The sequence below is a fragment of the Fukomys damarensis genome, unplaced genomic scaffold (genome assembly GCF_012274545.1).
Source record: "Fukomys damarensis isolate Sample0158 unplaced genomic scaffold, DMR_v1.0_HiC HiC_scaffold_28, whole genome shotgun sequence".
NCBI classification, from domain to species: domain Eukaryota; kingdom Metazoa; phylum Chordata; class Mammalia; order Rodentia; family Bathyergidae; genus Fukomys; species Fukomys damarensis.
Genome location: NW_022900940.1, coordinates 15,918,018 through 15,944,487, shown reverse-complemented (window position 1 = coordinate 15,944,487; position 26,470 = coordinate 15,918,018). Strand labels below are relative to the sequence as shown.

At 36.4% G+C, this 26,470-nt stretch overlaps 1 protein-coding gene across 3 annotated transcripts in view; it reads right to left on the bottom strand.

Annotated features, from left to right (window-relative positions):
- Positions 1–26,470, bottom strand: part of Grm7 (glutamate metabotropic receptor 7) — an 865,940-nt gene that overhangs the window by 415,562 nt on the left and 423,908 nt on the right. For all 3 annotated transcript variants that reach the window (XM_010640462.3, XM_033756960.1, XM_010640455.3), the window contains exons 3-4: positions 14,786–14,927; positions 6,551–6,705 (exon numbers count right to left, since the gene is read on the bottom strand). In XM_010640462.3, coding sequence (XP_010638764.1) covers positions 6,551–6,705; positions 14,786–14,927 — 297 coding nt within the window. The remainder of the gene's footprint in view (positions 1–6,550; positions 6,706–14,785; positions 14,928–26,470) is intronic.

Sequence of the window (26,470 nt, the reverse complement as noted above, 5' to 3'; positions counted from 1 at the left end):
AGAGAGAGAGAGAGAGAGAGAGAGAGAAAAAGAAGAGAGAGGAGAGAGAGAGAAGGAGAGACAGACACAGAGAGAAATAAAATGAAAACTTAAAAGTAATTCCACAGCAACTTAATTGAAGGAGTTTTTGTAATGTTTATGGTTTCTCTCCAATATCTTAAGTCTCCTCTACAACTAACAGTGAGAGGCCCTACCACAGGTTTTCAAAGCATTCCAATTTGTTTTCTGCGAAATAGCATCTCTACTTCTTTCCTTCCACTTCCTTCACTGGTATCATTTTTAATTACATTAATTGTGCTATCATATTATAGGAATTAATGGATTTTGAAATAAATATAGTCACAAATTCTACAGTTAGGGGATACTAGAGACCAGTCTATGACCTCTCAGTATTGAGTGTACTGGATCATTAAACCCTGTGTCTTAAAAATATAGTTGATTTGCATTTGGTCATTTGGGAATGGTTGGTGGCCAGTTAAGTGAAGTCAGGGAAGAGAGCATTAATCACATTATTTGACAGGAGATGGCATGGCTCAGTCTTAATTATTCCATCTCTTTAGTTATCGAAGTAGATTTCTGTTTATGTTTCTCACCACTTCCTCAAGGCCAATAATCTCTAGTTTAAACATCACAAGATTAAATACAAGATAATAATGTTGTCCACAAAAATGTCCTTTCTACCTTTCTGTCCTTCCTTAGTCTGCTTTGTTCATAGACTCAGCACAGCCCGGAAGAAAGTTCCCTTGGGGATATCTAAAACAAACAGCCTCCTCTTCGTGTTCTACTCTCTGCGAAGTCAGAGTAGAGGGCACCATGTGCGCTTGAAACATTTCAACCAACCATCTAATTGAGCCGTTGCAGTGACCCTGTGCACGCAGTCTCTCTGAATTAGAGAGGAAATAGAAAAGAGAAACAAAGTCACTCTGAAGGGGTACACAGGAAAAAGGGTTTAAACCCGTTTAGAAGTCTCCAGGGAGGTCCTGGGTTAGAATGTCAGTCATCTTTTCTACAAAATGCTTTGGTGGGGGGATCAATAGGAAATGTCATTTCAGGGAATACTTTCCCCACCCAGGGAAACCTCCATATTTATACAAATTAGTCCCTCACATATACTTTACCATGTTGCAGGCCTTCTGGTAAAAAATGCTAGCTAGCAGTTCACAAAGATGGGGTGTTATAGGGAATCCAAGAGCTACTGGCACCACCCTCAGAATGGCTCAGAATTTAGTTGTGAATGCCAAGCGTGAATGTGATATGCACAGTAGTGTTTTAAAAGGCAATCATGGCACATTAAGGACTGAGGATTCAATAAATTTGGTTTCAGAATATAGACTAACTCTGGTGAAAGCAAAGTAGTCATATAAAGTGACTAATAATTTGCTCTATACCTTGAACAAAAAGTATTTTCCAGATCAATAAGAAATGGAAATGAGAAACATTGTTGAAATATAGACAGCAAAAAGACTTGATATGAATACATACTAGAAACCTAGAAAAGGCTAGAAGAAGTTATCATCTACATGTGCTCATAGATGCAGTTTTGGGAGAGATTATGGATTAGTCCACTGATAGATTTATAGCTAAATGTGAACTGAGATCCCAAACCTGGTTGGATGTGGAGGTGTGGTCTGGATGGGTTTATCTCCCTCCAGCCCTCCTTGATGTCTCTCTCTCTCTCTCCCTGCTTTCTGTTACAATGCCGTATTTGTCCTCTGCCAGGCCCCTCTGCCTTTGAGCCAATGAACTATGGACTGAAACCACTACAAGCTGTGAGCCAAAATAAAGCTATGCTTTCGTTTGCAGTTGTCTGGTATTGTGTCTCACCACCGAGAAAGTAACTGAGACAGTCAGAGAGGCTTGATCCTGCTAACATGGATGTATTCATATCATGCAGAACTTTGCTGACTCACAAGGTATTACTGGCCTTTTCACCTCTCTTCCTCCTTTGCATTTTGGTTATTAATATGCTGGTCTTTGAGAAAAAGTGATTTACTATAATTATCCAATTATTTTACTTTACTATCTTCACTTTATTATGCCTTCCCCATATTATCATATTGTTATTATTATTATTTTCCTGGGGAATGAACTCAGGACCTTTCACTCTCAAGACAGGCAGCAGAACCACTGAGGTAAATGCCCAGCCCTTCTTCTCCATATTAGATCTAAGACTTGGTTTAGATCTGGTCTGGATTGTCATCTGCTATGTTATCAGTATCTGTGTACATGCCGGATACACTGCTGGACATTTATAGGCAAATTTAAACTGTCATGACAGTGAGCATGTGACCTGTCAGTGCTATCTCATCAAACAAGGTTATCGATTCAAATGGACTACATACCATTGCGGTTCAAAGCATTAATATCTTTCTTATTGTTTTTCTTTTTTTTCCAGATCTCTTGGCAAAAGTGGAACATTCTAGGGAATCAAGGAAAGGTAAAGTAGGGCATTATCTAAATTGGAGCCATAACTATTTTAGCTCAGATCTTCATAGTTTTGAGCTTTCAGGTTTTATGAAAAATGATGCAATCTTGATTAAAACTCATGAAATCCTTTTAAAATTATCTGCCTTTTGAAATGCTGTGTCCAGAGTATTTTGGGGTAGTGGAATTATTCCTTTACATACTGCAAGAACTAAGCTGTTCCAGATACTCATTTGAAAAGCATCACCACCTGTGAAAGCCATGAGGTTTAGCTTTGTAAATTCGACCTTCATTACACTAGTTTCCTAATGTTAGGGATTATGGCAAATAGGAAAAGATACTGCTCCACGATCCTTGCTGGCTCCCAGGAGATGCCAAGTAAGCCAACTCTCAGCATAGCAGAGCATTTTAGAAGGTGAAGAGTTCAAGCTGACTTGGGCATGTTTTTCTCTGAAGACTTGGGAAGCGGAAAAGCATTACGAAGCATTGTAGCTAATGAGGTAACACACAAGTGGGGATCCTGCCAGCAATGTTTTGCTCATGAGGAAACTCAGAACAAATAAAATTACAAAAGTCTTTTGGCTCAGGAGCTACAGGAGGGGGCCAAGTTCTGGAAACCTTCCCCAGATCACCTATGAGTATTGGGCATCAGGCAGCACCGTCAACCAACCCACCCACAACTAGGCTCCCATCATTAAACTGAAAAGGGAAGACACAACCCTCTTTACTAAGCAACCCTGAACCTTCTCTTTTCTATAAATGGAGAAGAAATACAGGTAGAAAATAAAAATAGATAAAAGAGCTACTTTCACAGATACTGCATAGTTGCTAGCAATTCAGCCCAAGACATTTTGTGTGTGTGTGTGTGTGTGTGTGTGTGTGTAGGCACATATATCCATCAAAAGGTATCCATCAAAATTCTCTATGTTTACTAAATAAGAATTTATGAAAAATTAAAACATGAAAATAAAGACCTGTGTGCCAGACATGGTGGCACATGACTATAATCCCAGAATTCAGGAGGCTGAGGTACAAGCCTTGGCTACATAGTAATTTCAAGGCCAACCTGAACTGCACAGCCAGACCCTATCTCAAAATAACCCCAAATACATACATAAATAAATAGTAAATGTGTAGTTTATTAGCTTTTTTCCCATTTACATATGAATTTACAGCTCAAACACACCAGGGTGTTGAATGAATAGCTGTGAAATATTCATTCTAACCCAACATTACCCAATATGGAGCACCTACCAGAAACGAAAAATAAATGATAGACCAAAAAAAAAAAATTCTAGGTAGGACAGAGACACTTACTTGCCTTTATAGAACACAGTCCATTTATGGGTATTTTAGACACTTCTAAATATTTTAGTTAGCATTGGTCAGAAGCCTCAGCATAACTGATGCATTTCTTTTTCTACTTTTCTAAGAGGGTACCCTGGAAAGGCATAGCCTCAGTCTGAATGTGTGCTATGCCTTGGAAGTGAAAGGGGTTTGGTTCTCTTTGTAACAATGCAGGTCAACAATAGAGCTAGATTGAATTCATTGCATTTATATATGGCAAGACGAGAAATTTCACTTTTCTCTGGGTAGGAGTGTAGAGTTTTGCATGAATGATTGCTATTCCACCACATTCCAATATCACTTTTAATAACAACACTGCTCTCCAGTTCATTGACTGGGAGCATATTTTTTTCTTTTTATATTTTTTAGCCAGTTGATGACATTTTTTCCTAATGTTGTAAATCTGTATATTCTATATACATATTATTTTCTCCCTAGTACTTAATAAAACCTTTGAGATAATTGCTGAATTCCTAAAATACTACACACCTGAGGTTAGTAACCATGATATCATATTCATGTGGCAACTGAAGCCTAAGAGGACAGGATCTCAGCTAGGACCCTGTCACTTGTGACTTTCCCTTAATTCTTTTTTTTATATACTGGAGATTGAGCTCAGGACCTTGTGCTTGCGAGGCAGGCTCGCACTGCCACTTAGCTAACTCCCTGGCCTTTGCCTTCTGACAGAACTCTTGCCTTTTACCTGTCAAAAAAATCACCTTGCCCAGGTGATTCTTCGCTTTCTCACTCCTGATCATATCATGTCTATATGCTCCTGCTCTCTGGATGTTCAGAATAAAGTATGAACTTCTTAATGTAGTTCTTGGCACACTTCCCCATGCAACTCTGGCCCACATTTCAGCTATACCAAGCCAGTATTTGGACTATTCCTCCACCCTTTCACACATACAACTACCAAAAAGTTTACATGAACATCCATATTTTCTAGGTAAAGCACTAAGTGCTAGGGCTATAGTGATGCATCATATTTATATATTTTTTTAATACAGAGAAATTAGGAATACAGGTAATTACAATGGGAAGGGATAAGGGAGAGTCTAGGGAAACAACCGAAGGGCTACTGAGACCTGGATGGAGAGTAAAGGCCACAGATGATGGCTCTTACGCAAAATGAATGCGCCAGCAGAGGTCCAAAAGATAAACAGGAATTAATCATCCGAATTGTGCTATAGTGATGAGTACCCTAGGGCGGGAGAATCATCCTAATGTCTTGGAAATAAGAAAAATTTAAAAACTACAATAATTTCAAGACTGCCAGAGTATAGAACTGTGCTGCAGAATGAAACACTGGCAGTTCTTTCATTGTTTTTGCCCATTTGTCTACCTTTTCCTTCTTCCGACTGTCTTTATCCTCCTAGTCCATTGGATGAACTTCCAGTCATCACTTTGAGAACCTCTTTGAAGAAGACCCCCCCAACACATCACCACCAGTCTAAAGCTTCTGTGTGCCCCCCATTCTGCTCTGCACTTAGAGCTTTCCATGTCCTATCGCCACTGGGTATTTTCTGATATCTTCACTCAGCTCTGTGAGCTTTGAGGCTGAAAATTTTGTATCTTTATCTCCTGTTTTATTGGCCCCTAGTACAGAAGAAGGCACACAATACAAACACACACACACACACACACACACACACACATTTTATAGTGAAAAGGAGTAGAGATGGTTAAGATGTTATTTTTATTCTTACAATCCATCTGCAAATACGTTGGTTTGTGTTGCAAGACAGGGAATTTCTCTGAGCATGTATATAGAATGAAATTAATTCAAAGTCTCCACATCACAACATGGATGACTCATGGAATCTTTTTCTCCTCCAAATATCACAGAACGAGAACAGTGACAGAGCCACAACTTACTTGTTTCAAAAAGCCCACACACTACGTGCAATCTTAGAATAATAATCAATTGGACCAAAGTAAAGAATAGAAATAAATGTAAATATTTGAAGGGTTCAATTTACTTGCAAAGCATGATTAAGGACATCTTTGGAGACCTGGTCCATCAGAAAAGAAGGATATCAGCACAAGATTTTTTATTTCATAACACAGTATCTTCTCTTAGAAATAACTTTTGTTTTTCAAAATAAGGAAAACCAAATTACAATTTGTAGATTTTACTAGGTCAAAGGGATGCTATTAACACTCTCCTAGTAATCCTCTCAAAAAGTCTTTGTACTAGTGGATTTGGGGTATAGTTCATGGTAGCAAATTTGCTTAACATACACAAGGACCTGGCTTAAATCCCCAGCATGGCTAAAGTAAAAACAAATAAAACATACCACATAGTAAAAATAATTCAAAGAAAAAAGGCAGAAATTTAGGAGAACCAATGAGAGAAAACAAAAGATATCTGAGAAAGTAACTAAGGAGAAATAATTTGTGCAGTTTTCCTGCTGACAAAGTAAAGGGTAAATTATAAAGGGAAAATGTCCTCCCCAATATGTAGCACACTTACACACTTAATGTGTTATTTCACTTATTAATGGTAATGCTCTTCTCTCAGAAAGCTCTTGTGGCATGAATAAAGAATATATGCTAATTCTGATATTATTATGAAAACACTGTAGCACCATCTCTTCAAAAGATGAATAGCAACTAAGAGAACAGACCAGTTATACAGCTTAATTTGTATTTCATGGCTAGAGGTTTGAAACTATCCTGCATAAATTACATGCACACACCAAACCCTGAAGAAACACATGCTCTGGCCACCCGATTTAGCACATCTAGCAGAGCCCACTGTGGTTGAAACATGTACCTTCCACAGTTGCTCTCTTGGGCTGGATGGTGATGGCTCCCTCTGCAATATCTTCATGCTGGTGCAGGGGGTTTACTTTGGAGCCCCAGCTGTCCGATCCCACCCAAAGGAAATGGCCCACTTGGTCAGCTCTTTTGGCTGCTGCAAGGATCTGTCTGTGAAAAGAACACAAAAAGTACTTTAATGATAAAGAACAGAAGCTGTACATTAGTTTATTTAAAATTGAGTAGAAAGCAAGCAAGCTGGTTCTCCATAAGTAAACAATCTCTTTCTTTTCAATAATCAACTGTAAAAAAGTATACCTGATATATATCCCTAATACATGAAGAGATTTTCTAAATTCATAAAAAAGTCAAAGCATCGTGAATATGTGTAAAGAATATAAACAAGAAATAAGAAGAGAAATAAATATTCCATTAACTATAGGTACATAATCACGTTAGAAAGGATGGGAATAAAAATTAAAACTAGATACAAAATTCACTCCTCATATTGGCTGAAATGTTTGCTTTATTTTGTATTCTGAATTTTGGCTTGAAACTGGAGAAATGACCACACTCATTCACAGTTGGTGATATCATTTCTTAATAGCCATATATCAATATAAATCAAAGTTCTTACAGTATTAAAATGAACAGAATTCTATGTAAAACTGGAGAAATACACAATCCATATTTACTGATAAAAATGGTTTGTAAATAATTACAAGAGAAACAATGAAAGAATAAGGGAAACTAGTTAATAATGGTAAGGTATGGTATTTTGGAACAAAGGGGGCAAGGATGAGATGAAACTGCATTTGCAAAACACAAAAATCTAAGATTAAATTTCCTTCAATTGGTAGTATCACCAAAGAAGTTGTTTATTTGCCTCTAAGGACTTGAGGTTGCCAGATATTAAAGCAATGCATAAATACAGAAAAATTGGTTGGAAGATCATATACAAGATGGAAAATGAATCTTTCTTTCTCCTTCTAGGCAGGAAATGGAATGGTAATTTTCTAATAAAATTATAAAGGATAATTGATGTGATATCATGAGCACCCAAACAAAAAAGGTGGATGAGAGATGGTTTTGTTAAACATGGGATTAGGGATGGGAAGGAACGATTAAAAGTCAGCAGAGTATGTAATGACAGCCCTAAGACTGCCCAAGATTATTAATCTCCTGCTTACAGAATGCTACAAGCCAAGGGTAGGCTGTCCCAGGAAGAAAACAGTTTTTCTGGAAAGTTCTGAACCATCCCAGTAAAAAGACCCAGACAATGCCATAGATCTTTCAAATGCATTGTCAATCTGATGTGTGACCAACCCACTGAGACCCCATTTGATCAGTGCTCCTCACATACATAGTTTAGCACCTTGCTCAGTCGTGAACCACCAAAAGTTACTCAAAATTATAGAAAATCTCTAGTGGAAAACAGAAAAATTAATAAGAAAAAAGAACTGGTGTAGGGTGGGGAAAGGGTCATGCGTAAAACAGAACAAAATAACAAATACACTTAATTGAAAATTATGTGGACTCTGGAATAGGATAGGTGAAAAAGTAACAAAATGGTCCTTATTAAAAATAGGAAATTATAGTTACATTTGGGAGATAAAAAGGAAAGCAAAATTTCCAAAAGCCAAACCAACCAAAAGCTAGAAAATAAGCAAGTGTGCTAAAGATTAATATAGGAAGGCTTATATCCAACTAACATTTCAGCACAAATATACAGAAAAGATAATTTTTCAAATAAAATTTTAATGATGAAGAATCCAAACAATTAAAAGTATGAATTTCTAAACTGAAGAAGCTCAACCAGTATTAAAATGGGAGTAGAAATAAGTCATGTCATAAAATTTAAGATCTTTGGTAATAATGAGGCTATTGCAATAGTTCCTTCAGCAAAATTAGGACATGTGTAGAGAAATGTGAAACAAAAAGTCATTCGTTCAAGAGCAATAAATGAACAAATAGATTAAAGATGACAGAGCAATGATTTAATAACTGCAAAATCATGAGAAAAATGATTTTAAATTATAAAAGTCTGTTTTTTAACACATGAAGAATCCTGATAAAAAGAATTCATGTATTTGTTGAATTGGTCTTGTAGATTTTTCCATGCTACATTAGAATCTCATACTCCTAACAAATTAAGAGTTCTCTTAATTTTTAGTCACCGCCACTATTTGACATATATCATTTATGTGCCAGGGATAATATATTATAAAATGAATATTATATAACATCTCAACATTTAAGATATTAACTAAGTATGGAGTCAGAGCTAGAAAATTTTAGGCAGTAAGCATACAAACATTTTTATTTGATTTCCATTTTTTAAAATGTTATTAGTATTAGGACCAGGGATTTAACTCAGTGGTTCTGCTGCCTGCCTCACAAGCACAAGGTCCCAAGTTGGATCCCCAGAACAAAAAAACAAAATGAAAACAAAATACAAAACTGTTATGAGTTTATGTGCTCTAGGAATATGGAAAATAGACCAAGAATAAAAATCACTTACAATCCAAGAAAACGGAAGAGAGAGAGGGTGTGTGTGTGTGTGTGTGTGTGTGTGTATGTATTCTTAATATGGCATTAATTGGTCCAAACTAAAAGATTGTCAGGGACATTTCAGCAGGGATGTATCCAAGAAAAATAAGAATTTTCAGATTATTTTATATGTAAATATATGAGAAAAAGTGATAGACCTATATCATCAATAGAATAAATATTAAAGATAATTATGCAAGTAAAAACTCCAGGAAAAAACAAAAATATTTCAAAAAAATCAATCAAAATCATGCAAAAAGAAAAACTTGATGTGGTACTGCATAATATTTACATAACTGTAATAACATAAATATTGATTTTATAAAATAAAAATCTGGTAGACTGTTGGGAGAAGAGCAGGTCTGTGTGACAGAGATTCTACCTAACAAAAGAAAAATAGAAAAGATTTGATAGAAAAGAGTAAAAACTCCAAAATTGCAATGTCTACATATTTCACAAATAAGACCAAGAACAGAGTAGTTTAAACAACAGCATACTCAAAATGATCAAAGAGTATAAAATAATAAAACAGGAAAGTAATATTTTGCATAAAATATATCATAATTTTAATATATATATTTTCATAACTATAAAACACAATCAAATATCAATGCTCTGGACTTAGAGATACAACTTCTAATTTACTCAAAGAAAATATCACAATTGTTTATTCATTACTAGACACCTTAATCTAGAGCAATAAGAAAACAGTTAAATAATAGCATACCCACAGGATTAACTAGAGAGCAATAAAAATAGATTTAGTTTGATCTTTACAAGGTGCTAATAAAATAGAAAATTCAAATACAGAGTGTTAAAAAATTATTATGTACTGACAACTGACCAATAAATGTCTATAGCTGCATGTCTATGCATATAGTTAAAAGACAGGATTAGAGCATAGAAAAGAGAAACTAAGCAATTTGTTATTAACAACATTAAGAAGTGGTGATGATACTGGAAGAGGATAGAAAATATAGAGAAATGCCAATGAAAGAAGGAAAGACAAAAGAAACACAAAAGCATATGTTTAGAGTGCTATGTGCATGTTGTTTTTCAAAATTTATATAATAAAGTCATTTAAAACATTTAGGGGATGAAAATTATTGTAATCTATGATGATAACTGTAAAAAGTTACATGTAAAATTTAATGTGATCTTTATGTTTCATATAAAATTATTGTAAATATTAAATCAATATTTTATTTGTGGTTGTTTCTGAGTGTTGCATCTGTAGGATTTATAGGAGATAATTTAAAATTTATTGTTTGAGATTAATCTGTAATTTTCTAGGCAATTGGCAACAATGTAAAAATTTAGAGATCCTTTCATTTAGAAACAAGTACAAAAACAACTCTTCATTTTCCAACGGATTTACAGTGGGCATGTGTTATGTGTTCTGAAAATGAGTATCTCAGAAAAATATTTTGCTCTTATCTAAAATCCAAATTGTCAATACCCATGTCTGATTTAGCACTTATCTTAGTTTCAAAAATCTAGATATCAGCCAGGGATTGAGCTCAGTGGTACCGTTGCCTGCCTCATAAGCTCAAGGACCCAAGTTTGATCCCCAGTACCACAAACCAAACAAACAACCCAAAAATCTAGATATCCATGTCTATTCTTCTTCTGCTATTTTTTGACATAGTATTTGAAGTTAATATTCCAAGAAATCTCAAAATTTTCCATCTACATTGTAAGTCTTGTGAAAAAAATTTACATTAGGGGCAATATGCACTCTTCAGACCCCTCGCTTGTAAGATCACATTTAGAAGAAGCATGTATACACTTAACTTTTGTTGCTCAAAAAGTATTTATTGCTACTACTACCATAATCACAAAATATAACAGTATTTAACACACAACCAACACATGAGTATTACTGATTACATATACTTCATAGGTAAAATTAAAACTAGACACTATATGTAGGATGAAAGTATTATAACCAATAAGCACTGGATCTATCTTCAGTACACTTTTTACAGTATATATGTATATTTATATATGGTACATCTATATGATAAACATGAGGCAGCGTATTTTACATTTAGTAAAGGTGTAAAATAGATAATTAGAAGAATTTGATATGATGATTAAGAGGGATATTAGTGGCACTGAGGATAAATGGAACACAAAGGCAAGAGTAACATGGAAACACAGTTAGATAAGTAAAACAGAAAGTGAAGAGAAATATATCCTAAGAGGAACAAAATCACCATTTCTAAAGATAGAAATAATATATATTGAGGGCTGATCAGTAACCCATCCCAGAGAAGGGCATATGACAAATGGACCTTGGAGAACAGATTCAGCTTCAGCAGAAAAATAAAAGGCACTGCAAACACAGGTCATAGCAAGGTGCAGATGGAGCGTATTGGACAATTAGGTGGGTGATTGTAAGTCAGGTCTAAAGTGGGACTAAATTTTAAGTCATCACAAATTTCAGGAAAAAAAACTTGCACTTAGGTCATGAAGTACAGAGAATTAGACCAAGCATTTTTAAAAATTAATTTTATTGGTACATTTAAGACCTGTCATGTAAAGGTTCAAGATCCCAGTAATGAATGTAACTGTACTGTATACCTAGACTGTACCAATAAACGCAATAAAAAATCATAAAAAATATATGTAATCATTTAAGGTATACAATATAATGACATTCATTGTTGGAAATTTGCACCTTTACTTAATCCATTTGGTTCTTATTTTTTTCCCCATTCCCTGCCCTCCCTTCGACCCCTCACTCCTCCCTATCCGCAAAGACTGTTTCCATTTTTTATTTTCTTATATTAATTGTGTTCTCTTTCCTTTTCCCTGTTTCTCCCATTTCCCCGTTCCCTGTGACCCTTTTCTTCCTATTTCACATTATCTATTATACCTTTTAGTGCTTACTTACATTTTCAGTTTCTCACACTAGAGGAACTATTTGGTATTTACACATGTGTGTCCTATTTATTTCACTTAAGAGTACTGCCTCAATGTGCATCCATTGAGCTATAAGTACTTCTAATTTTTTATTTTTTATGGCTGAGTAGTACTCCATTTTATAAAAAAGAAAAAAAATAACATTTTCTTTATCTAGTCTCCTGTTGATGGGCAATTAGGCTGCTTCTAAGTTTTAGCTATTACACACTGTGCTGCTATGAACATGGATGCACATATATCACGGTGGTATGACTTTAATTCTTTTGGGAAGACACTGAGCAAGGGAATAGCTGGGTCAAATGAGACTCCCAATCCAGGATGAATATTAAGGATACAAAAATAAGTCAAATGAGGCATCATCTCGTCCCGAATGATGCCTACAGACTAACAGGAAATACTGATACTGATTAGCTACCCAACAATATAAAATTACACCGCTGATACAAACCAAGAGGTTGCATTATCATGAAGGATTAACTTCCTAAAGCTATGCTGTTTCGAGAAATCTTCTCTGACAAAGCAACACTATAGATTTTTCTCCCCCATTTCATTATCCCCTTGCCATCTCTGAGATGATGAATTAGGGACAAAAACATTCCAAGTAGGAGGAAGGAAAGGTACTTAGAAAGACCTGGAAGAGAGGAAATACAAATAACCCCTCTGCTTGCGGCATGAAGAACTGAGGTCACTCAGAAAGAAGTAATACAGGAAAGATAAGACAGGCCAGACCTTCCTAAAGATGACCTGAAATGAATTTGCACTTTATTGATGAGAGACATGACATTCAGAGAAGTTGGGAGTCACTGGAAAGAAACTGAGCTAAGACAGATCTCAAACTACGTAGCAAACTATTCTCAGGTACCTGTGCAGTGGGTCTCCATTCAGTACTCTTGCCGCCCGCACCTGTGATCAGAGCCTTAAGGTGGCAAGGTGGATGGACTCGGTGTGTAGAGTACAAGGAAGAGAGAGACGAACAAGAGTAGCAGGCTGATGACAATGACAGCCAGAAACCCAGGTAAGAAGTAAAATGGCCTGCACCCTTCAGTTTTACTAAGATTCACACACCTTCAAATCCAGTGATATATGATTTGAACTATGAGATAGACAGATCTAAAGCATCTCTCCCATACCAGTGAAGTATAAGGTGCCACGTCTCTGCGGGACAGCATTCACATTGTTAAAAATGACACATCTCTATTTTAGCATTTTCTAGTAATTCATTGTATAAATGCTAATAAAATATAAAATAGTACATTTATATATTACACATTTATGTTACATTTAGTATCATATATTTGCATACTGTAAAATATACTATAATTCAGATTGTGTATTTGTGTATTTATATTTGTGCATAAAGATTTGTGGAACAGGACATTACAGCATTATTTATAATCACAAAAGTCTATAATCTAACTTTAATGTCAACAAAGGCATAGTTAAATTACAGTACACATATAAAATAAAATTTTGCATAGCTGTTAAAAAGACCGACTAGATCTAAAGGTAGTGATATTTAGTGTTCTCTGTGATAAAATGCTAAGTAAAAAAAAATAAAACAAGGTCCAGGTATGGTACTATATGTCCATAATCCCAACTACTCAGGAGGCTGAGTCAGGAAGATTGCAAATTTAAGACCCAGCCTGTGCAACTAAGTGAGGTTCTGTTTGAAAAGGTAAAATGAAAAGCACTGGGAATGAAGCAAAGTTGTAAAATGTCCCTGAGTTCCACCCCCAATACTGCTAAAAAAAAAAAAAAAAGATATATATCTTTTTTTGATATATCTCCCTATACAGAGATGCATGTATCTTGATCTAGATATATAAACATATAAATATAATGTAATGTATATTTTAAAATATTCTTTCTATCTATCTATCATCTATCTATCTATGTCTGTCTATCTGTCTGTCTGTCTGTCTATCTATCTTCCACAAATACAGAATGGAGAGACCAGTAATGAGCCAGTACCTCTAGAAAGGAAAACGTTAAAGCCTGTTTTACCTTTCACATTTCAATCTGGTATTGTATAACAGCATTTAGTATAGAAAGATAAAAACAAAGATTTTGGATCTGATTGGTAGGGTCTAGCAAAGGAAGCAGGGGACATTTTCTGGAAACGTTTCAAGATTGGCTTTACTTGGGTTAGTTACAAATGCAAGAAGCTGGGAAAAGGGGGAAAATCAGATTACAAGCAGATTTCTGAGTTCAAGGGAGACACAGGTAAGGGAGGAAAAATGAAAATGTGGCTTGGAGAATGCAGAGTTATGAAGAGTTTTGTTTTGAACATACCACATGTAACATTGGCAGTAAAGCCAGAATGTACGCTATTTTCCTTTTACAGTAACAGAAATCATTCTTTGTTTAAAATCTGCTATATTTGTATTTTTTAAAATAAACTAGCCCTTAAAATGTTTCTTTTACACCAATAATTAAATACACTTATTTGTTCTCTTCCCCTCCCTCCCCCAGGTACTGGGGATCTAACTCAGGACCTTATGCTTGAGAGGACGGCACCATGCCACTGGGCTAAATCCGCAGCCTGAATACAATTATTTTCTAAGAGAAAGAATATCAATTACCACAACATGCTGCTCTTTCCGGTTTTAACTGTAACTACCTGTACTGGGGTAGAAAGCAGAGAGAGACATTGCCATATATGATGATAGCTCTCATCTTATGATACAGTTTTCCTTTCTTTGCCTGCTTCTAGATCTCTCTGTCTCTTAAATCTACAACATGCAACTGAACAAATTTCACCAGTGATTCTTACTTTATATCTTCATCGTTGGCAAAAATCACGACAGCCCTGGAGTTGGGGGTGTCCAGGAGCTGTCTGATAATTCTGTCAAAGTCAATGGTCCTGTCTTTGCGCTCTTGGGGGATTCTCACCGACTGAGCAATGCAGAGCCCACCTGTTAAAGACAAAGAAAGCAGAGGGTCAATGAAGTTCGCACAGAGACATTAAAGGAACCAGGGGAGGGAGTTGGACAGACAGGAATTTTGAATTCTGAGTAAACTGTCATTCCTTGATCATGTGTCTGGTTCAGGAAGGCGTAAGACACCGTGATGAGTCCTGATCTACTGGCACCACTTCCTGCACTTCTCAGCAAACTGCATGCTCTCATTCTCTTTGCAAAGTACTTATAAGTGCATGATTACGCTCAGAATCCCAGGGGCAATTCTGAAGAGACAGCTTCAGATTCATGCATTAAGTGGGTAGATCGTGTCAGGTCCTTCAACTGAATAATGTACTACATCGAAACAGTGAAGAAATGAGCACAGGTAAAGCTCATGTTTATCCCTCTGAATTCTGTTATTTGGATTACCAGAAAGTTGTCTTCCCTTCACACCAATCTCAATTTTGACATAAAGTGAAAAACTACGGACAATAACGACACAACCATCAGTTATTATAAACCATGATAACCTATTGTTTGGACAAAATATCCAACAGTTACAACCTTAAAAAGGAGAGGTATATTTTGTTTCTTATTGCAATCCAAGTCAGCTGGCTCCAAGACAGAATGGCATGGCAGAGGGGCATGGCGGTAGAATGACGCTCATGGCATGCTGGACAGAAAGCAGAGAGTTAAACAATAAAAAAAAAAAGGAACTGGGGAAGGGGACACACCCATGCAAGTCACACGCCACAGCAACTCATCTCTTCTGACCGGAACCCACTTCCTAACTTCAAGCCAGCTATTCAGCCCCATCTGTGGGACTCTTGCATGGCGTTTACATATAAACCCTAACGTTCCACCTAGGGCCCGCAAAAGGCTCATGTGCACCTTTTTATACACAATATATGTAGTTCACTTAAAGTTGTCAAAATCTTAACATTGTGCATCTACTTAGCTATAAATGTCTCTAGTTTCTCATTCTTTATGGCAAAGTAGTACTCCATTTTATAAAACAAAACAAACAAAAACCCAGATTTTCTTTATCCAGTCTCCAGCTGATGGGCAATTAGGCTGTTTCCAAGATTTAGCTATTACAAACTGTGCTGCTATAAACATGGGTGAGCATATATCACTGTCTTAAGACAAATGAATAGGACACATATGTGTAAATACCAAATAGTTTCCCTGGTGTGATAACCTAAAAGTGTAAATAAGAAGTCAAAATGTGTAATTGATATTGTGTAAGAGGACAAAAGGGCTAAAGGTGTAGGCGAAGTGAGAAGGGTAGGAAAAAGGTAAGAAAAGAAAAAAATAAGAAAAGGAAAAATATGGAAACTATGTCTTTGTAAATAGACTTATTGTTCAGGGGGTAAAGGGAGGACAGGGAAATGGTGAAAAAATAAGAACCAAGGATACATCATGTAAGTTACAAGATGCCAGTGATGAATGTAACTGTAGTCTATACCTAAAAAGCAACAATAAAGAAAAAAAATCTTAATATTTTCAGGAGTGTTGAAAAGTCCAAGTCCAAATTCTGAGATCAAAGCAAGCCCTTAGTTGTAAAGGCAAAAAGAACTTACACACTGCTGATGGAGAATGGCGTAAGACAAACATGCAAGATGTGTCAAGATATGAACTTTAAAGGGCTTGGGTTGCCTTGCCCTTAAGGCATTGCTGGTGGTTGTAGCCCTCATGGATTTTCTTTATGTTGACTTTGCTCGCTGCTGTGGCTTCCTCGGGAAATTCCACGTTCTGGGGTTTTCTGACTCTCTGGGATCTCCACCGCACTTTTCACTTCACTTTCAGAGCTTTACACACTGCCCTCTCAGAGGCACATTGCCCGAAAGCCTTTTCCTGAAATCTGGGTGGAAACCTCCCTGTCCCCACAACTCTGACATTGTAAACCCCCATGAACAGAGCGCCACAGGAATGGTATCAAGGCCTGCCACTGGCTCAAGCAACAGCTAGGCCCCCCTTGAACTAAGTGGTGTAGCAGGGGCTTTGAGTATACAGAAGACTGAGCACTGTGAACTGAATCCTAGTGAACCAGTTCCCTAGATGGCCTTTCTAAAGCAGGGTTCCCTGGGGCTCTCTTTCCAAAGCAAAGTCTTACAGATTTTCACCCTTGAGCTTATAAGGTCTGGGGTCTTGCAAATGCCTGGCATGCACTCAACCCGTGTTTCCTACTGTCCTGAGCTAAAGCAGTCGATTTTGAATGCTAATTTTTTTCCACCACCAAACTCTTTTGCTCCATCTTCAGAGACATTTTGTTTGATTATTTGTTTTGTTCTTAGACAGGATCTTGCTTTGTAGTATATGTTAGACTTGAACTCCTGGTGATCCTCTTGCCTCAGCCTCCCAAGTGCAGAATCATAGGCATGTCCTACCATACATGGCACAGGCTCTTTCTTTCTGGCAAAACTGAAACCTTTTTAAATGGGAGTTTTGCTCCTGATTTTCAGTAGCAATCTGACTAAAAGCAGTAAAGAGTATTCATGCTATAGCCTGAACTTTAAATTTTCTCTGCCAGATTAATTTGCCACCTTTAATCTCAGTCTTCAACATACACTATGTGCCAAGTCATAACTATTTTATATGTGTTACTTCAAGCCTTTCAAAAGCCTTGTAAGATACTTTGTCTTACCCATTTCATGTTCAGCAAAGGGACAGGTATATGGGTATTTTTACACCGTATCTCATACATTACGATATTAATTGGCAGTATAAATTTCAAGGTATGAAAATTTCAAACAATTAACTAAGCACTTTGTAGACTTTCTTCCTTTCTAGCTCTTGGATCTAGTAGTACGGAAAGTGTTCTTTAGGTAAGTGAAATGGACAGAGAATGTACTTTTAGGAAAACTGTAATGATCACCCAGGGGCAGATATCTTAGAAGTTCAGACAAGAAGGTTGCCTTGGTCTAAGTGTGTTCAGGAGACACCTGCAATCAAAAAAACACACCACGAACACTGCCAACTGAGTACATGTTACTAGGTTTCCCCAAACACATAAAAAATATAAACTGCAATACAAAACTGACCCTCCACTACACTTTTCTTTGCTCATTGACTTTATTGGTGTATTTTAGGTATACAGTACAGTTACATTCATCACTGGGATCTTGTACCTTTATGTGACAGGTCTTGGTTCTCATTTATTCCCCTTGTCCCTTCCCTCCCTTTACCCCCCTCCCTCCCTTCCCTATTTAAAGACACTTTATTTCCATTTTTTCATTTTCTCATTTTTTCTTTTCCCTTATTACCTTTCTCCTACCCTTTCCATTTCCCCTATACCCTTAGCCCTTTTTTTCCTATTTCATGTCATCAGTTATCTCATTAGGATCTTATGTACCATTATAGTTTTTCACACCAGAGAAACTAGTCAGTATTTATACATGTGTGTCTTATTTATTTCACTTAGTTTATCTTCAATATGTATCCATTCTTCTATGAATGAATCTAATTTCTCATTCTTTATGGCTGAGTAGTATTCCATTTTACAGAAAAATCACACCTTCTTTATCCAGTTTTCAACTGATGGGCAAATGGGCTGTTTCCAAGTTTTAGCTATTACAAACGGTGCCTCTATAAACATAGGTGTGCATGTATCATGGTGCTATGATTCTTTTAATTGTTTTGGAAAGATACCCAGCAGAGGGATGGCTGGGTCAAATGGAACCTCTAGTCCCAGCTCTTTGAGGTATCTCCATATTGATTTCCATAGTGGTTGCACCAGTCTGCGCTCCCACGAACAAGGGAGAAGGATTCCTTTCTTCCCACAACCCTGCCAACATTTGTTATTATGTGATTTCTTGATAGCAGCCATTCTTTGTGGGGTGAGGAGGAATCTCAGTATTGTTTTCATCTGCATCTCTCAAATGACCAGTGATGTGGAACATTTTGACATCTATTTCTTTGCTGCTTTCACTTCTTTGTTTGAGAAATGTTTGTTCATTTCAGATGCCCATTTTTTAATCAGGTCTTTATATTTGGGGGGGATGATTTTTTTGAGTTCCTTATATATTCTAGATAATAGTCCTTTGTCTGAGGAAAAGCTGGTAAATTTTTTTCCCCACATTGTAGGTTGTCTTTGGTTCTGTTGATGGTTTCTTTTGCAGTGCAGAAGCTTTTTAATAAGATGAGATACCAGTTGTTGATTCTTTCTGCTAGTTCCTGACTACACTTTATTTTTAACAAGTGTTAGCTATCCTTAAGTGATCCTAAGCCTTCAGCTTGCTTGAAATCATCTCTGGTCCTTCTTCCAAATATGATTGTCTCATGACACTATCAAGTGTCTTGACCTAATTGATATTTCTAGAAATTCCATAGGAAAAAGGAGCATACATTCTTTTTCAAGTACAACAGAACATTCATTAATGCAACTCATATTTGGGTCACTAAAGAAAATAAATTAATAAAAAAATATAGAGTACATTCTCAGATCATAAGAGTCAAGTATAAATCAGTAACTAAAAGCTAACAGAAAAATCCACGTGCTTGGAAATTAAACAACAGACTTCTAAAATTATTGACAGTTCAAAGAATGTGTATCAAAACAAACTTTAACCTATCTTGAGAGGTGGGAGAATAGCTGAGTGGTAGGATGCTTGCATGAGATGTGAAGGCCCTGGGTTCAACTCACAGAAGCTACCAAAAAATTAGTGAAGTAGAAAAGAAGGCAGGCGGGCAGGCAGGCACAGCCCTCCAAAAAGGAACAGAAGACAGAATTAAACCAAACCCTTCCTCAATAAATACATACATATCTTGAAGAAAGAGTATAATATATCAAAATTTATAGCTAAAGCTGTGTTTAGAAGAAAATCATATCACATGCTTATATTACAAAATAGGAAAAACCTAAAATCAGCAACCTAAATTTCACTTTAGAAATCAAAAAAATAAAACACAGCTGAATAAATATCCCTCCAAAACAGAAAGACATGAAAAAGATAAATCAAGCCAGGGAATTTGAAAAGAGAAACAAAAAATAACATCAAAAGCTAGAAAAATAACTCTACACCAGTAAATTCAGCTATGTTAATTAAAGAGAAGAGCTCTTTAAAACTATCAAACTAAGTGAAGAGATAGAACCTGAAAAGTCCTACGCAAATTAACATGAGCCTGTCACACTTAAAGAAGAAAGCCCCCTGCTCCCTGCAAAAAGATCGAAGCTCAGATGGTTTCACTATAGAATTCTACCAAATAACCCATGTAACTACTTTTAGGAAACAGAAAGGGAAAATATATGTATTTCATGAGGTCTCTATTACAGAAAAACACAAATGAGGATAATCTTAAAAAAAAGCAAAATAGCTTAGCTAGCTTAGCGGCTCGGGCAGGCTGAGGCTGTGATTGCTAGATGGCTGGCACTGCTAGTCCAAGCAGCGGATGGGATTGGAGCAGCCACCAAGCCTGGATTCCCACGTGCCATTAAACATCGCAGAGGATCAGCACAGTGAGCGCTGTAATATGATGCCACCACTTTGACAAGAAAGACCTCTGGGCTTGTTTCCGAGATATGAAGAACTTGGTTAAGAGCACTGAGAAGAAAGCAGGGTGCCTATGAATGGGACTCCGGGAACCCAAGATAGAACAAGAACAACAGAAGGAAATGGAGAAGCTTCGATGGACCACAGCAGCCTGGATTCTGCCAGTGAAGACCCGGCCCAGATGCACTGCGTCACCAGCCCCCGTGTCTACTGTGAGCAAGCATGAACGGGAGCTTTACTGTGTCTTCTTTTTTCCCCATCAAAATTTTTGTGGCTTCAAATCAATTTTACTTGCTAAATTCTAAATAACATTTGTTAAATTTAGAAAGCAAATATGTTAGGTATAGAAATAGCATTACAACAAACTGAGAAGCTGGGTAAGGTTTTCCTCGACTATGTAAAAAACATGAATTTCATTTATTAACGATTGGAAAGGATAAGACTTCAAGTGAAGAGGTTCATTTATTGCATCATCTCTGTCCCTGATAGGAAGCAAAAGAGACAAATTGACATTGCTTAACTTGCAGAAAAATGTGAAGCTCTGAAGCTAACAAGTTTCTCTTATTATTAGAGACATAAAAGGCTATGACCTTGTTCAAGCAGTTGATCTACTTTATTACAGTATGTCAAGTAGTCTAAACTTGTGAAAGATCTGAACTTAGTAATTTTCCTTAATTTTTAAGAGACAAAAGTATTTGCAACGAAAAGTTTAAAAGTATTAAAGTTGGTTCATTTTTTTCTATTAACATTTGGCATAAAGCCGAAAAAAGTGAACATATGTTTATCAATGTTCAAAATGTGTTCTGGAATTTACCAAAAGAATAGTAAAAGTAAAATGATCTACACTAAACTTTTAAAGAATATTTTAATCTTCAGATCCTGCACTATATTTCAGTGGTTTCTTACATTTTAATTCCTTTTTATACATTCCATAGGTTCCAAAAAATTCATAATTCTGAAAATACACCATTTGTTTAAAAATCAAAGTAAATTTGAAAAAATGTGTTTGAGGTACTGGTAATTGCACCTACGTCCTTCACAACTAAACCCATCCCCCTCAACAAACACATCTTGGTATGTATGTAGTATGTACGTATTTTTTTAGTGAAATAGGGTCTGTATGTCTAGGTTGCCCAGGCTGGGTTTAAACTGGCAATCTTCCTGCTTTAGCTTTCTTACAGGCATGTGCCACTAAAGTTGGCTAGTTTAAACTTAAAAAAAGAAAAAGAAAAATACAGAGCAATTATACCCCCAGAACCATCTAAAAATTCTGTAACAAATTAACAAATCAATTAATACACAAAAGTTGTAATACATCTTAGATGAGACTTCATTCAAGGAATGTGAGGTAGACTCTTTATTTGAAAATCAATTGTTATAATTTTCATATAGTCAGACTAAAGAAAAAGTGCATGATCTCAATATATGTCAAAAAACACTAACCAAAATTCAATATATATTCAAGACAAAAACCATAAAATAGGGTTAGAAGAGAATTTCTCTAGTAATAGGCAAAAAGCCCAATCAGAGACCATAACAAGACCAGGTTTTCTTCTCTGATTCAGTGTTGTATTGACAGTTTTTGCTCAGATGAGGGAAGAAAAAAAAGGCATACAAGTTGCAAAGGGGAAAAAAGTGGTCTAATTTTGCAGATGATATGTAAAAATCACCCCTGGCAGGGGGTATATACGACTTAACCAAATGTTATGGTTTGGACCTCAAATGTCCCCCTGTAGTCTCATGTGTTCAGGGTTGGGTTTCTGGAAGCCAAGTGGATTGTGAGGAATCTCATCAGTGGATTATTCCATTGATGAGAATAATTTTACAGCATTACGAGGAGGTAAAGGAAACAGAGGGTGACCACCTAATCAAAGGCAGTGTGTCATAGGCTGTTACCTTGGGGACTGTACTTTGCCTTTCCTCTCTAGCTCTTTCCTTTTTTCTTAGCTTCCAAGCTGCATGAGATGAGTGGCTTTGATCGACTGTACCCTTCTGCCATGATGCTCTGTCTTACTTGGGGATAACAGCAATGGAACTAGCTGACAAAGACCGGGACTATGAAACTGTGAGCCAAAATAAACCATTCTTTAGGTTGTTTCATTCCCGGGTATTTTGTCACAGAGATAGAAAGCTGATACAACACATCAAGAAAGCAGGGTATAAAGTGACTATGCACAAGTCAATCTGTGCCCATATATTAGCAAATATGAGATCAAGTTTTAAATGAAACACAAGGCCATTAACCAAATGACCTTAAAAAAGTAGTACTTATGTATCAAAATTTGTACAGAAGCTGCAGCTTGAAGACTAAAAAACACAGGTAAATGTTAAAAAATCTAAATGTTTCCCAATTTTGTGTGCAGATGCAATATTAAACCAAAATTTCAACGACTTTTATTTATTGTCTCAGATTTCAATAGCTAATTTGACATTTATATGAAAAGACAAAAGAACTACACCACCAAAACAATTCTGAAAAACAGAGCTGGAGCTTCATAATATTCAAGTTTAAGACGTAATACTAACTTAGACTATTCACAAGAACGTAGTACTGATACATTTATAAACATTTACATTGAGGGGAAATAGAGACTCAGACCAATGAAAAGATTGTCAATTGAGAATTGATAAAAGTGTAAACATAATCAAGGAAAAAAGGCAAGTCTGGAACATTTGATATTCATATGCAAAAATAATGAATCTTGACAAATATATATATACTCTATACAATATTAATTCTAAAGAGTAACAGCCACAAAACTTAGAAAAAAGCAAAGGGAAAATCTTTATGATCTTGGAGGTGGCAATGGGGTGTTTAGATATGATATGAGAAGTACCATGTACAACAAAAAAACAAATATAGATTTTGCAAAAGTTTACATTTATACTGTGAAAGACAGTATTAAGAAAATAAAACGCTGTCTAGAGACTGGGACAAAGTCACATATCTAATATGGATTTTCTCCAGAATATAAAAATAACTCAAACTCAGCAACCAACCAACAAAAAGAAAAAGAAAAATAAGCAAATAGTATCTAAACAATTTTACCAAAAGCAAAGCCATGGGAATGCCACAAAAATATGTGAAACATCACTCAACTTCACTTGTTAGAATAATCAATCAACAGCACGGAGATATACTACCAAATACTGAGTGGAATAGCTTAATAGAAAATAAACAATACTGAGCTCTAGAAAAGACTCAGAGCAATAAGAATGTTCATTCATTGCTATTAAGAATGCACAATGATGCAGCTCCTTTAGAAAACAATTTGCCATTGAAAGTTCTTCGCTAAACAGAGATGTCATACAGTTCCTATTCTAGCTTTTTCAGTGAATTGCAACTTTCTGTTTATACAAATATGCACACATTTACAACTACTTCATCACTAATCACAGAAAACAAATCATCATTCCATTGATGAATGGATAAACAAACTACTCCAAAAGAAAAAGCAACTATTGGTTCATGAAAGAATGTGAATATTAGATGCACTCTGCTAAGTGTAAGATAAGCTGAAATGCTACTGGAACTGAAAGGCTAAAGGCAAAAAGAATTATTCATAAAATGGTAGTATGATAGTAAATTTATTTATCACAGGGATAAAGGGTAGTATTTTCGAAATTGCTTTCCATACCTAAGTTGAATAAATTAAATAATGGGAGCCAGTTCTCTCAATGTTAAAAAAAAAGTTTATGTATAAGCAAGAGTTAGGCTAGACATAAGGAACACTGTAGTGCTTAGTCTAGTCTTAGAAATGTTAGTATAAACTGACATTTGAGAGGGAGAGATATTTACATACATATATGTAAGCACACATTAATGTGTATTGTGTGTATCTGTGTGTTTGCACAAACGCTAGGACTATCCTGAGAGGGCCTATGTGCAGATCACCCATAACAACAAGCACTTACGGCCCACTTGCTCCTTTTGAAATACCATCTTTCAACAGAATAAAGCATGTCTTTCTGGAAAAATGACTGATTCTTAGACCAGGGTAAGGGTCATACAAAATTTACTCCAGTCATCATTCACTATCAAGAGGTAAGAAGAGTACAAAATAAAACAGAAATGCTAGGTGCATTCCAAAAGGACACAGGAGCCAATCTGGAAGAGCTTTCAAGGAGCGAAGCTAAATCACCATAGACATGAAAGAGTGATGACATTGAATTGTTATACAAAGAATACACATCCATGAATCCATACTGACACAAATGTCAGGCCAAGCAAAGTGAGAAAGGACTGAACCTTTTTGCCAGAACAGTTCCAAATAGTAACAGAGAAATAAGGAAAATAGAATATCATCATCAGAATATTAAAATTAATACTTTCTGTTTGCAAGACCCAGTGATGAGTGCTAAAAATGAAAAATGATGGTGAAAATGGACATTTATATTACCTAAAAGTTATTGCCCCAAATATATATACATATATATATGCACATATGTATATAATACATAATTACTCTGGTGGTTTTAACATATACTTACAATATTTTTGAATCTCTTCCTTTGAAGAGGGGCATATTAATGTTCTCTGATTTGAAAATATGTGTCCCTTCCAGTATTGAATGGTGGAACCTAATACCCACGTGATGGTGTTACACATTCACAGTTGACACTGCTTCAAGTAGCTACAGGGGTAGATTTTGAGAAATGCTTTTTTGGGAGTTTTTGATGTTGAAAGGAGCTTTGTAGGACTAAGATTTGTGCATCAGTATTCTAGCCAAACTTTTTAGGGAGCTCTTAGGATGGCAACACAGTGAGAAGGGAAAAAGAGCATAGATCATTAAGCTGTGCTATAAAGTGAACAATAATGTAGAGTGAGAACAACAGGAAAAGCATCTCTGGGCAATGGCTACGCCAATCTCCGTGCCATATTGCTCCAAGTCTGGAAGGCATTATGCATTAGGGAGGCATGAAACCATCTGCAAAATATCCTGGGACTGCTGGTGAGAAGAAATGGGTACTTTACCACCTTCTCTGTAGGAGAAGGAGAAGCATTCTGGATGGAAAGCCAGCTTCCCATCAGGATTCAATTATAGCTGAGTGATTAAGCAAATGAGAGCAAACTCCATTCGGTGGTGAGCTTAGCAGAGGGGCAGCCTACACTCTCTCTCGGGTGGAGGGCTCAGCCAGACCATACTGGGGGAAGGATGCATGCTGTTTCATGATTGCAGAACTGAGAAGCACCACCTTTCTTATAGAGAACTGCCCACAGGTAAGCAATATCAAACAACTCAACAGAAGAGAGAAATGGTCTATTAACATGGTAATGGGAATGAACATGCTCATCAACCTAAAGTGTAAAGAAAGAGGATCAGCAAACAGAGAAAAAGAGATAAACATGCTGTTTTGGTTTGATCCTGGAAGGCTTGAATTGTACCTACCTACTGAAAAGACAATCATTTTGTTTGCATCATATCTATCAGAGAATGCGGCAGGTCTAAAATTTTACTTATACTCAACTGAGAAGACTCCAACATAAGCATTCAGCTTAGGTCAAGCATGTTATGCCAGAAATGTGACCTTGTGTTAAAATGTATGACAAGCAATAAGGAATGGGAGTGGCGCACGTACACACGTACACACACACACACACATGCAAAGTTCAAATAGCAGGTGGTCAACTCAGCACACAAAATCATATTTGCATCTAAAGCTGCTGCTCTGTTGAATGGAAATTCACCCTCTGTGGTTGTGATCAGCCTAGTCCCTCAGAGAGAATTTGGCTTGTCCATTGGGATATGTCTGATGTGATGTGGTCTATGCCATATGTAAATTACATTTGAACAATAAATCAGCAGCAGCAAGGGCTTAGGAATCTAATTTTTGAAGGACATTCACTTGCCTGTGAAATCTACTTGGAATCTGACTTTGTCAGTTGATGTTGCAACTGCCCAATTGACACTGCAGGGAGCACAAACATGTAGACCTGTATGATCTCATCATAAATGTCAATGAAGAGCCATGTCCCATAGAGGACAGTTCCGTTCACGGTAGTGTTCGTGGAGAAAGCCTGTTGACAGTGGCTTGAGGAGATACAAGCTGCTCAGATAATGGGAA